The 12,527-nt window shown below is 35.1% G+C and overlaps 1 protein-coding gene across 16 annotated transcripts in view; it reads right to left on the reverse strand.

Annotated features, from left to right (window-relative positions):
- Positions 1–12,527, reverse strand: part of SLC4A10 (solute carrier family 4 member 10) — a 139,184-nt gene continuing 126,657 nt past the window's right edge. For 5 of the 16 annotated variants that reach the window (XM_085553011.1, XM_015869083.3, XM_085553013.1 and 2 more), the window contains exons 21-25: positions 12,144–12,317; positions 11,402–11,524; positions 8,158–8,225; positions 6,544–6,660; positions 1–2,279 (exon numbers count right to left, since the gene is read on the reverse strand). In XM_085553011.1, the coding sequence (XP_085409137.1) occupies positions 2,213–2,279; positions 6,544–6,660; positions 8,158–8,225; positions 11,402–11,524; positions 12,144–12,317 (549 nt within the window). In that variant the 3' untranslated portion in view covers positions 1–2,212. Of the gene's footprint in view, positions 2,280–3,222; positions 3,249–5,762; positions 5,802–6,543; positions 6,661–8,157; positions 8,226–11,401; positions 11,525–12,143; positions 12,318–12,527 lie in introns of all 16 variants that reach the window. The other 11 variants (XR_014948201.1, XR_014948198.1, XR_001556649.3 and 8 more) reach the window with 5 other exon arrangements.

Here is a 12,527-nt window from a genome sequence, read left to right on the forward strand (position 1 = left end):
TTAGTTAGGATAAATATTTATTTTCACGTAACATTTCTTAATTGTGAAAAACACAATAGTCTATTCACATGTACACATAAACTTTTGTAATAAATTACATCCAAGAATTTAAGTAATTTTGAGCAAGAATATGAAATTAGAAGTAAATATAGCACTACATTTTCTTTATATTGTGTGTGATTCAGAATGTTGAGATTAACATCAGAATAGCATTTAAATTCACACAAGAATAGAGTGACTGTTTAAAAAAAATAAAACACTCTGGAATACTGAACAAAATACAGAATGCCATTGAGTACACTGATTTCTTAATATTCTAAGAGTTGGTCAAGTGAAACTAATACATTTTGATCGCATATATTACCTGAAACAAAGTCAGCAACATATTAAAACACCACCAGGCTGCTTTCAGGACAAACCAGTATTGAACTTCTAACTAACCTTAAAACAATTGGAATCTTACAATTTATCATCAATTACACAAAACAAAGCATTTAACTTTAATGTATTGGCATTTTTTTTTTCCTAAATTCATAAATACAAACACTTAATTAAATGCAAATCCTTCTTTGTGTCCATTAGATGTTTCTCCCCCATAAAAATGGCCTTTAAGTGGGCTTTGATAATGCTAGGGAAAAACGTAGAACAGTAACCCTAATGGTTTGCAGCAAAAAGCAGTTATTGTTTATGGCTGAAGTAGTAAAAAGGAAATATAGACTCGCACACCAAAACAGTAGAAGGAATACTTTAAATGTACTAGATATGAAAAATTATTCACATTCGGACTGTTCGAGCGTTTGCGTCTTTTGGAAAGCTAGGGAATGTTAAAGCCCTGTCACTGAGTTGCTGTAATGATCACAATGGTGTGGATTCTCATTCATAGGATTCAGAACTGTAGTGACAGTTAGTCTTCATTTAATCATTTAAAAATTTATCTAAAAAAAAAATTAAAAATTAGTAAATTGCAAATAATCCGTAAATGTCTTATTAATTCAGTACTGAAGCTCACAGTCCATGTTTCACACAAAAGAACAGCCTGAAGGATCAGGTAATGAGAAAACTGGTTATGAATGTGTTTGCAAAGGGCTTAAAGCTGCATTTAACTTTGCAATGCTGTTTTAAATCTTTTCATCAATATGTACTTTATGGAATAGTTAAAATGGCTGTAACAAAACCAGTAGCAGGATACGCATTTAAGTACACGCAGTCTATGGAATTAAAGAGTTCCACATTTGTTAGTAGAGACAAAACCATAGAAATATCAACTTAAGCGGGTGCATTTTAGGAAAGAAGAGGAAAATCATTGGGCAGGTGATATAATGGCACGGGGGATAGAGTTTACATCTACAAAACTTTCCGTATTATGAAATAATGAATTCAGTAATGCTGTAATGCAGTTATTTGGCCTACCACGGTGACATTCATACAATACAAGATACTGTAATCACAGATTGCATTTTTACAAATACCTTACCAATGTTTCACATCAAAGGATGTGGTGGTATTTTTCAACTAAGGTGATGAATGTTTATAATAGATATTTTTTATATATATAATATATATGACTATGTTCCAGTTACATACAAATTTGTATATTAAATACACTGTATTAAATCAAGAAAAACTGCACAAATACAGAATCTGACTCTGCAGTCTCCATTGCAAGAGTAATCCATGACTTCAGAATGACAATTTGAGGAGAAAAGGATTACACTTGTGAGTTTGTTCACAGGGTCAGATCAGTTCTAACTTTAAAATCTTCTTTAATCTCAACTAGTCAAGTTGGGTCTCCTAAAATCTCTTCATCCAGTAAAATGATTTAAAAAAAATAAATAAATTGGAACAACTGTTTCAAGTTCAACTTCAGCAAAGATTAAGTTTTCTCACACAGGAAAAGTAGCAAAATACAGTACAAACATATTAACAGGTACGTTGAATTCGAAAGAAACTTTGTTAAATTTATGATATGAATACTGATAAATGGCCAACACCAGCAAAGGAAATGAAGATTTTTGGCATTGGCTACCATGGACTTTTGCACAGATAGCACACAATGTAGACGTTTAGACAAAGGGTAATGAGACAAACATTGCGCTACGTTACCTGTGCTAGTTTGAGATGAAAGACAAAAGTTACAAGATCATATCAGTTCTATCTAGTGGCTGTGGCACTCCTTTCATTCATTTGTAAAAAAAAATAATTGTAGAACAAGTCACAGACAAGTCTCTCTGTCGACACCTTTCCCTGAGTCAGCTTTCTTCTCTTGTCTGATTTCAGCACTAGAAAAAGAAGAGAAAAAAATGTTGCAGCCACGCTATCATACATATACATGCACACAGATCTGAAAAACAATACTGTACAGATAGCATAATTAACTTTACATGCTGCATAACACAAACTGGGAAGCAAGTGAAAGCTGCTGTGTTGAATGATGCAGAAGACATCAGCCAGCAGTTCAGTGACGAGGTGAGTGGAGAACTTAAGATGTACAGAAAGACAAGTCAGCCAGCATGCAAGCAGGTAGGCTTTTGGCAAATACCACTGTTAGTTAGTGATAACATACAGTTCCCAGACAATACCAGCATTTTCTTAAATGGCACAAACAAGAGGTTACAGTAAGCATTTCTTCAACATGTATTCTGTTGCTTATACATTTGGAAGGAATGTTTTAGAAGCAGCACAAGCCAATTTATAGCGGTAATATTTGGCTTTCAGTCTTCCCCACGGTAAGCAGGAGATGGCAGTGGCAGAGGGGCAGGGAGATGACAATATTCCCTGCTAGATCTCAGTTTTATATAAACTTGCTCATATATGCATATAAGAAATAATGTATTTGCTTGTGGTTTAAATTATTTTTTTTAATCAGCCTAAAAGTTAGATCACATAAAAGCAGAATTCAAATTTTGATTCTGTTGTTGTTGCTGTTTTCCCCAATTAAAACACTGTTGGTTTGCCTACAGAAAGCAATATATGTGCAAAGCAGATGATGTTCTCTTTTACAAAGAGGATCCTAATTTACAACAGCCTATATATGTAAATTAAAAACAAAAAACAAAAAAAAAAAAAAAAAAACAAAAAACAAAAAAAACAGTTGTTACAGTGAGTTTTAGTCACGCTACAAGAATGCAAGAATATAAGAAATGCCACAACAAAGGCAAATCAACAAAGAGAGGTGGGGTATCTAACAGATGTTTCTGAGAACAAACCTCAAGCACAACCTACCAGTTTTCATTGGAATTATTCCTTAACTAGAATGAATGAGAAATAGGCTGAGTTAAACAAGGTGTAAAAGAAAGCAAGATCAATTCTCAAATTCTTAAGGTGATCATGAACAATTTTACAATCATCTGACATTTTTCTTCACGTTAAAATTGCTTTAAGGATACAATTCTATTCAGCCAAAGCTTACTTCTCTGCCTATGGCTGTTTCTAGAGGTGTTAATGGAAATAACTGAAGAATACCAACTTCTGCCACTTCAACTGCCAAATCTGTCACCTTCTGTAGAACAGTGATAGGACTGGATATGCACACACTTCCTGCACACAAAGGACATGCAAACAAATTCCTGGGGGATTAATTTAAAGTGCAACAGTACAGTTGGCAATTACCTATGCTTAGTAAAAGCAAACACTGAGGATATTTGTGTGCTTTAAGGCCTATATTATTTCCAGGCTTTAGCTGCCTTTGACACCAGGAAAATCTTCCTTTTATTTAGCATTTTCGTCTTCTGCATATGTGGGTTAGGACAGCTAAAACTAGGGTCAGATCTTCTCCATATGATTTGAAATTGCTGCCTGATGGATGTAATATTATAGGCAAAGACAGAAGATGGAATTGAGCACCAAGGCACCTATCAGGACAGGCTGTACTCAAAAGCAGACTTTTGGATCCCTAGACACTTTAATAACAAAAAATTAAGGTATCAAGGTAGAACTCAGCTACATAAATGGTTAAATGGCTGCTAGGTAAATCTCAAGCATGTAACCTCTTCAGATATGTAATACCATTGTAAATCTGTGATGTTAGAATTGTCACATGCTCTTTTGTCTCACCATTGCTTCAAAGAGCTGCGGGCAGGGCAGAGCTTACAACAGGTACAGATCAGGCTAAGTTGTTTGTGCAGCCCCTTCCTGCCTAAAATCTCTCTGAGATCATTGTAGTTTATTATTGACCAGTCTGTCATTGCTCAAGACAACTCAGTGTTTCATTACTGGGAAGTACTTTAAGATTTGATATATTTATATTTATAGTACTATATTGTTAACTGATCAGCCCCCAATTTAGAAGGCATTACCTGAAATCATAGTACACTATCATAACTTAATTATCGCTATTAAATTTGAATGATGCCTTTTAAGTTCAACTATGGAAGTACATAGTAATACTTTTCCTACTGTCACATATACTTTCTTATACCAGTGTCTAAAAATACCATTCATTACAAAACAGAACCTTTTCCCACCTGCCTCCCTATGGTCAAATACCCCCCAGCGAAGGCAATTGCATGGTACTTGATCATTTATGAAGATTATGACTGCTGCCATCCTAAACTTTCATTTTTTTCCTCAGTGCTTAACCTAGGACAAAGTTATTTTTAATGTAATTGTATGTGCATTGAGGACTTCAATGTTTTTCTTAGCTGCCTCTAATATAAGGTCAATATTGTCTGCTAACACAGGCAAGCCCTCCACATTCAAAGTTCTTCAAATCTACTTCCATCTGGAAATCTGAGACAAGCTAGAGCACATGGAAAAGGATTTCAGGTTCTTCACAAGGTTATTTATTTGCAACAGGACATTCATAACTAAAACCCAACATTTCCATATCACTTCAGTCCTTGCTTTTTGAGCCACAGCCTATGTAGACTGCTCTATGCCCATGGGATCTTTGAAAATCTCAGGTAAAGAATTACAGATCTACATAATTTATCATACTGTCAAAGGAGGTAATATCTACCAGAGAAACTGCAACTCTAGAATACCCACTGGCAGTGAACATACCCACATCAGTTTCTTCTTTCTCCAGACTTGCACTGCCTGTGCAGCAGAGGCACGTAAGGTAAGAAAATCATAATGTACATCCTTCTCCTGTGTATCACACTGATACCACTGTGACAGGATTGTTTTTAGCCCACATGTAGGGCAGAGAACAAAGCAGAACTACATCGCTATTTTGTCTGTCAGTAAAATAGCATTAAAATTAATGTGCCGATCCATGGGTGTTTGAAACGAAGATTATGTAGTCATCAGCTGTTCATCTTGTTTATGCTGTTTAGGGAAAGGAATAACACTGAAAGGCAGCATGCCATTTTGGGGTGACAAAATTAAAAAACACTATTTCAGTACAAATTGTTTTCCCCAGTGCATCTCTTCACCATAAGACAATGGCTAGATATTTCAAACATACAACTTATTTTGAACACGGGATTTAGAAATGGGCAGAAAATCACTTTGCATAAATAAATAAATAAATAAAATTTAAAAAATTATAAAAAACCTACCAAAGCTACTGATAAAAAAAAAAAAAATCAATTTAGCGTTTAAATATCTTACATCTACAGATTCTATTTTTTAATATAATAAAGTTCAAATTTTATCATGTTAGAGGGAGTTGAAGAAAACATTTGCACATTCCTATTTGAAATTTCTTTTCATTCTGTCTCCCCAAAAATTAGATGAAATCAAGTCACTTGGGTTCCTAGACAACACCACTTTGAATTGGAGGATACAACCAAGGAAAAATTTGGGGCACAGGGTCTTACCTTTGGGGAATCAGCTTCTAGATTGATTAGGAAGGGGAGCTTATGACAGAAATATGATATGAAACAATTAAGTAGAAAATACTGTTATGTTTTAAATTTACTGAATTGGAAAACGTTATTTACAATAGCACTGCGCTTATACTTCCTTATTCCCATTATACTTCTCTAGCACAGACAAAATATCAGTGGTTCATTTTACATTTTTTGTGGATTAAACTTAAATAATACTTAACTATTTGGAGTACAACTGAAGTAGGTGTGAAAAAAAAAGTGACCAGAAGTGATGCAATCTTTAAACTATTTTCACTCAAATATTAGTAGATCACATCAAAATACTGGCTCTTCATATAGCTATTTAAAGGGCAGTAATGACCACTTCTTTTTCAAGAGGGGAGAACAAAAGCAAGCAGAACAAACACAACAGCTGTTGTGCAATATTCCAGGTGTAGGCTGGTGGTTCATTACACAAGCATCAAGCATGCTCAACTTCATTTTCCACTCTAACATAACTAAGTTGCATGCAAACATTTGTGTTGTGTCTTACGGGAGGTGGGGTTTGGTTGTTTGTTTGGTTTTTTTGTTTGTTTGTTTTTTGTTTTTTTTTAATAAATAAACATAGTGAATCTGTGTTTTGACCTTATAATGTTTGACTGGACAGAAGCAAAAGGAAACGAAAACTGCAAGATGCTAGAAATCTTTCTAATCCCTAGCAAAATGTTCTAGCATTGGTTTGAAACTAATATCTAAAGCATAATATAGTGAGGGAAAAAAAAATTAAAACCTTTTAGAAGGAAAGCTTGACTCCTTATCTTTTGCATTCTCCGAGGATATTAACAATGTCTTCCACACAGCAGTTTTTGCCATCTCATCAGAAATGTTTATCACAGATGGATCATCTCTAAGCAAGAATAAAAGTAAATACACAATAAAACAATTGGCAATCATTCTTTGTTAATTATTAACTATACCAAAGCCCTTGGAAACTGATAGTGGTGACAATAAAAAAAACAATTTAAGACAAATCTTAGCACTTTTTTAGCATGTTCCTCATCCAAGAGCAATATTACACAGTATATTTTATTGATGTTAATATGATTAACAACAAATAGAAAATGTTTAAATTCAAAACTTTAAAATAGCCCAAATGGCTACTAATTTAAATCTATTTTTAATAGATTTAAATAGAATATTAATTTTTTAAAAATGCCCTGATAAAAAGATAATCAGTAGCTTTAAGCAGCAATATGTAGCCCTTAGCTTAACTTGGCTGGTCTGAATATGTACTTTTGCACTTAAGAGTAATAATCCTTAGATTAAAGAGTCTGTCTTTACATTTTTCCCAACTCTATGGCTAATGCATGGTTTGACAGCCAGTAAGATCTAAGTAAACCTGTTTTCACATTGTTTGGGGGACCCCCTTTATCAACCAATGTATTGATCCTTCTTTTCAGCTGTAGGCCTGAGACCCTCGCAGTACAGAAATGTACATGTTATTCAGGCAACTTTGCCTAAGTAAGCATGCTATAAATTGAAATCACACCTCAAGATAAATTATGTATTGCTAATACAAAATAGAACAAAACAATGTAGGAAAAAAAAAAAAGAAAAAAACATCAGAAAATTAGAAATATGATGTGATGAATCAAAAATAAGAAATAGTCTGAGATTTTTCAGATACACAGACAGTAAAATGCTACATGTATTTGCCTTAGGGTATGTTAAGATAATATTAAAACATAAGAGATGGCCATTCTGGGAGAGAGTAATATGAATTTGTGGTAATGCAGAGGTTCCTATCAGCAGATGTTTCAAATCTTCCTTATGAGCTTTCTGAAAACTGTAAATAAGAGTAAGGTCTTTTGGGGCTGGTGAAGTGAGTTATTTCTGACAAAACAGAACTTTTCATACTTTGTACATTGTTGCATCACTCCATTATGCTTCACCTGCTCCAGACAGCTTTTAATTTACTATTTCACACAGCTACAATCTTACTTAGAATGTTACAAAACATGATACTATAAAGAACCCAGGTTTCTTTGGAGTGTGTTCAAGGCTGTTCCCTGGCTCTCTGCAATCATGAGAGTGAAGGATTAGTCTTTTCTACATCTTCCTTTCACACTATGTATGTCACAAGCTAAAGTTACTTCTGAATAGTTGAATCCTGCTATCTTGTCAAGGGCAAATGAAATGCTCTTCCTAAGGACTGTGATATCTTATGGAAATACTAGAAAGAGGGACAGCTTGTTAAACGCTGCATTATATGGTTCAGTGCACAAGGCTGTACTCTATTATCAGATGCACATTCTCTCCTAATGTTCAGTGAACATTAAGAATAAATATGGTGGCATGTTTTATTTAATTGTAACTCACCTAAAAGAGGAAATGTATATTTTACCTGTAATGTCCTTCTAGTGGCAACTGAACAGTCCCTTCCTCTTCCATTGCTAACATACTTTGTTCTTCCTAGGAAGAAGGAACTTAGATGTGAGACAGGATATATTGTTGAGAAACATTAATTTTAAGCATCTTACCCATTAATATTAACCATTTGTTAATGATTCCTGAAATAAGATTCTCTTCAACTGTTAATTTGAATATTCAAGATTGACACCCCTCTATTTCAAAGCAGTATCTCCAATTAATGTTACTTATTGATACCAAATATAGAAGACACTTTTTAAAAAGAGACAAAGAAAACTTAGGAACAAGATGGTGAATTTTAAACATCAGACATAACTAGACACATGCACAGCATCATTAACATACAAAAAATAAGACACTCAAATTTATGTTTGTGCACACAGTTTAAATACTGGTTAAAGTTTTACTGCAACAAGATGCCAATATTAGTTTTCACTTAAAGAAAATACATTTTTATGATTCTATGAGAACTAGATATACCTACAACAAATCTATTGTCAAATAATTATAACTTCAGGAAATCTTCATCTTAGGAGGAGGGGAGAACAAAACAGTCTCCCTCAAGTACCATCTCCTGCCTACAAGAACAAAGACCAAAATGGTTCCAGAGCTCTGAGCTGAAGGAAGAGTCTGAAGACTCCCCACCACTTTTAGATGAGGAAAACCAGAGCAGTTGTCACAACACATTAGCTATAAAGCAAAACCTCTGAAATAAGAGTGGCTTAAGGTGTAAATTACAAGCAACCACAGTCTCATAGTCTTGTGCGGGTTGGAAGGGACCTTAGAGATCATCAAGTCCAACCCCCAGGATTTGAGCCTCCTGTGTAGCAGAGCGGCACTTCTACCATTTGTGCCACAGGGGATTCGAACCTGGGCCTCTGGTGTTGCAACATGGCATTCCTACCACAGAGCCACCGGGGCACACACCATGTAAGTAGGTGATTCTGTATGCTTCCCCATGATCCCACATAGCTCTCATAATTGAGCAAATTATGAAAGTGAATTGGTACATATGTAACAAAACAGCTGCCAGGAGGTTAACATGTCTTCAAATGGAATAACCATCAGATCCTGCCCTATACTGGGGGCAGACACACACAGACTTCCTTTTTTCCCTTTATTAGATGGCTTGGTAACAGTTTACCTTGGTGTTTAGTGTTAAGCATTATTAAAGTGACATCAGCTTTCCCCAAAAGAGAAGCATGCCATTACCAGGCAGGCCACCCAAAATGTGACATATCTCACGCACACTGGTAAGCTGGCGTTAGCTGGAAGAGTTGAGATCATTTTCCACAGTTTCCTCCATGTTTTACTACTACAGCTATTTTAAAAGTTGTGATTTTTTTTCCCCTCCAAATGAGAGAAGTCACTTTTGTTCATTCTGGTCTCAGAAAGACTTGATTACATCAGATTGCTGACAAAGGAAGATTTGTGAGAAGGCATAAAAAATATCCACTATAAATGTAGAAAGCCTTGGAAAAATATGACCTAAAAATATTAAAAGAACCCAAGTGATGAAGTTAGGATCCAGTGAAGTTTCAGATCTTGTCAACTATATTTCTGAATATTCTTGTGGGTAGAATACTTCTATTTTTAAAAGCTGTGTGATAGCAACTCTCCAATTAATTCCTTAGGCTACATGTCAGAAGTTTTATTACTAGTTAATTTTGTCATTTCCAGGCTTCACAGCTTCATAAGTTTTTGACAGTTGAACAGTTTTAATAATAGCTTCAAATATTTAGAAATGCCAAAATAAGTAAAAATAGCTTCTCAAAACAGACAGTGAATGAAATAAAGTAACACCAGTAGATTTTCCCAGTTTTGTTTTATGATGCCATCTTACCAAGTATCAGAAGGAAAGAGACATATAACCAAAATATGAGAGTAACAAAGAATTTTTTCCAGTAACCAGACACAAAAGAAGAGATGCCTTAATTACTTTTGGTTACTCTGAATTCTTATGAAAGCTGAATGCTGTGGTGAAATAAAAACACACAACAAAACAATGTTAATTTAGTTCAAAGGGTAAAAAAGAAACCATGCATTTGAACTTCATCCAAGTAACATTGCAGACATACGCTAACTAGTAAATAGTAACCATGGTATTTATTAGCTAGGTAGAACTTTTCCCCAAAATGAATTCTGTTGAAGTTCATTACATGAAACAAAGAAAGCAAAGTTACGCTCTCCAGATCAGAGCTGAGGCAGTGAGTTATCAAGGGTCACAAAAGAATGCAAAAGGGAGAGAAAAAAAACCAATCAGTCCTCATGGCTATGTTCAACTTATTAGCTCACGTCCTATTTCTGTAAACAAATATACCAAGGGGAATCCTTAAACATACATATTCACTGGTCTCAGATTCCTCATGGCTTCCCTGATTTATCCATTCACATTGTCTAGTTCTTGCTACTGCTTCTGCTACCCTTTTACCACAAAAACATTATCTCTCATGGGTACCAGGCCTTTGCAGAGGTCTTCAGGGTAACTTAGAAATTGTGTGCAAAAATGTCCCCAGAGCACTCCTTCCTGAAATGACCACAGCCTTCCAAGACAACATTGGAACAGCCTAGACCTTTGCTTCCTAATGCCACAAAAACCTTCATACTGGGGCAAGACACAGAACTGACATTCAAAAGAACCAGACACTGCTCCCACAGTTCTCCATCAAGACCTGTCCTTCATTTATTTTGACCTATGACTTAGGGACACACTCCTAATATGCCCCCTTAACAGTTGGCATCAACCAGGTAGCTATGAATACTGGCAACAAAGGAGAATGCCATCAGGCCCCTACACAGGAAGTTACTTTATATTCCTCCACCTTTATGGGATATTCAAACAAGAAAATCAAGAAGTACAGCTGAAGGGAAAATGATATCAGATGCAAAACTGATTAGAAAACTAAAGTCAAAAGTCTGAAGAGTCGGTTAACAGGGTAAGCAAAGTCACTGACATTTTTCACTAGCAAGTGGACACAAATTGTTTCTGCAGTGGCAGAAAGGAAATGCTCATCCAAGGTATTGGGTGCAGCAGGTAGATTTGCTATATGCCTTCATTAAAGAATTTTCTCCAATTGTAGTTGTCTAAAGGAGATATTGGTAACGTTACAAAAACAAAACAAAAACCTCATCAAGCACAAAGAAAACAACAAAACCATCCAACCAATGAAACCATCATCCCAAAACAAAAAGAACACACGCCTGAAACCAGGACCCACCTCTTTCTCAGCATCTTCTAGTTTCTTTTTCTTGCTCTCAGGCATCAAATCATCTAACCAACTGAGCTCCCGTTTCGTGAAAAAGAAATCCATTAGTTTTCGGACAAATACCAAAGCTAAGACCTGTAATGATATTTATTCAAAGAATTAGGAAATTAAACTAACAAAATTGACAGCTATACTTTCTAAAGTCAGAGTTTTCAGCTGGAATGTTATCCTTCATCCTGGACAGGCCAACACCTGGACTTCCTTTATTCAGAATTAGTGTTAAATGCTTCAATTCACAACACTGGAGGTTCAGTAGCTATCTTTTATTTCACATTAACTAATCTTGACTATTTTACTAAGCAGCAGGACAGGTTTTTATTTACAGCATGGCATGGAAATAAAGTTCCTCTATGTAATAAATAGTTTTCCTTACTAAGTGACTGTTCTTCCTGTATAATAGGAAAAACAATTAAGCACTACTCCTTAAACAAAAGCATCATACTGTTTTTTGTAATTTAGAAGAATTTTCTTTAAGAAAATACAGAACAGTCATCCACAGCTATAAACTAAGTGCAACCTAGACTCAAATTTGAGTTCACATACGTATTTTATTTACATAACATGAACTGTCCTTGCACACTGAATCAAAGCAATACTGTAATTACCCACCCACAACTAATCTTCTTCTTCAATAATGATTACCCACAACTGAGAAGAAAATGTGTTTTTAGGGAAAATAGAAAGTACTCCATACCATCATGGGAAAGACAATGGCAGCTCTTGAAACCTTTATAATCCACAGGAGTACAAGACAACTCAGCTGAATTACAGTGAAGAGATGGACTTTTCTAAGAGGAACATGCCTCAGATAAATAAAATCTGGCTGATGCTTTGCAGGCATCCAGAATAATTTTATCCTGTCAAAAAGCTGAAAGAGATGTTTTTTTAAAAAAAAATTGCATCAAAATGAGCATCAAAACATGCTGATATTCACAGAGTACATAGGATAGCATGGATATCCTAAGAATCAGTTTTATTATTCTAAATGTAAAAACTGTGCAGAAGTTCAAGTACGCAGAAAAACTACCACAGTTACACTCATAAGCCATGAATCTATGTGAGTCCAACAGTGGACTTG

Source organism: Coturnix japonica, chromosome 7, assembly GCF_054131305.1.
Source record: "Coturnix japonica strain WE chromosome 7, WE-NBRP24, whole genome shotgun sequence".
NCBI lineage: Eukaryota > Metazoa > Chordata > Aves > Galliformes > Phasianidae > Coturnix > Coturnix japonica.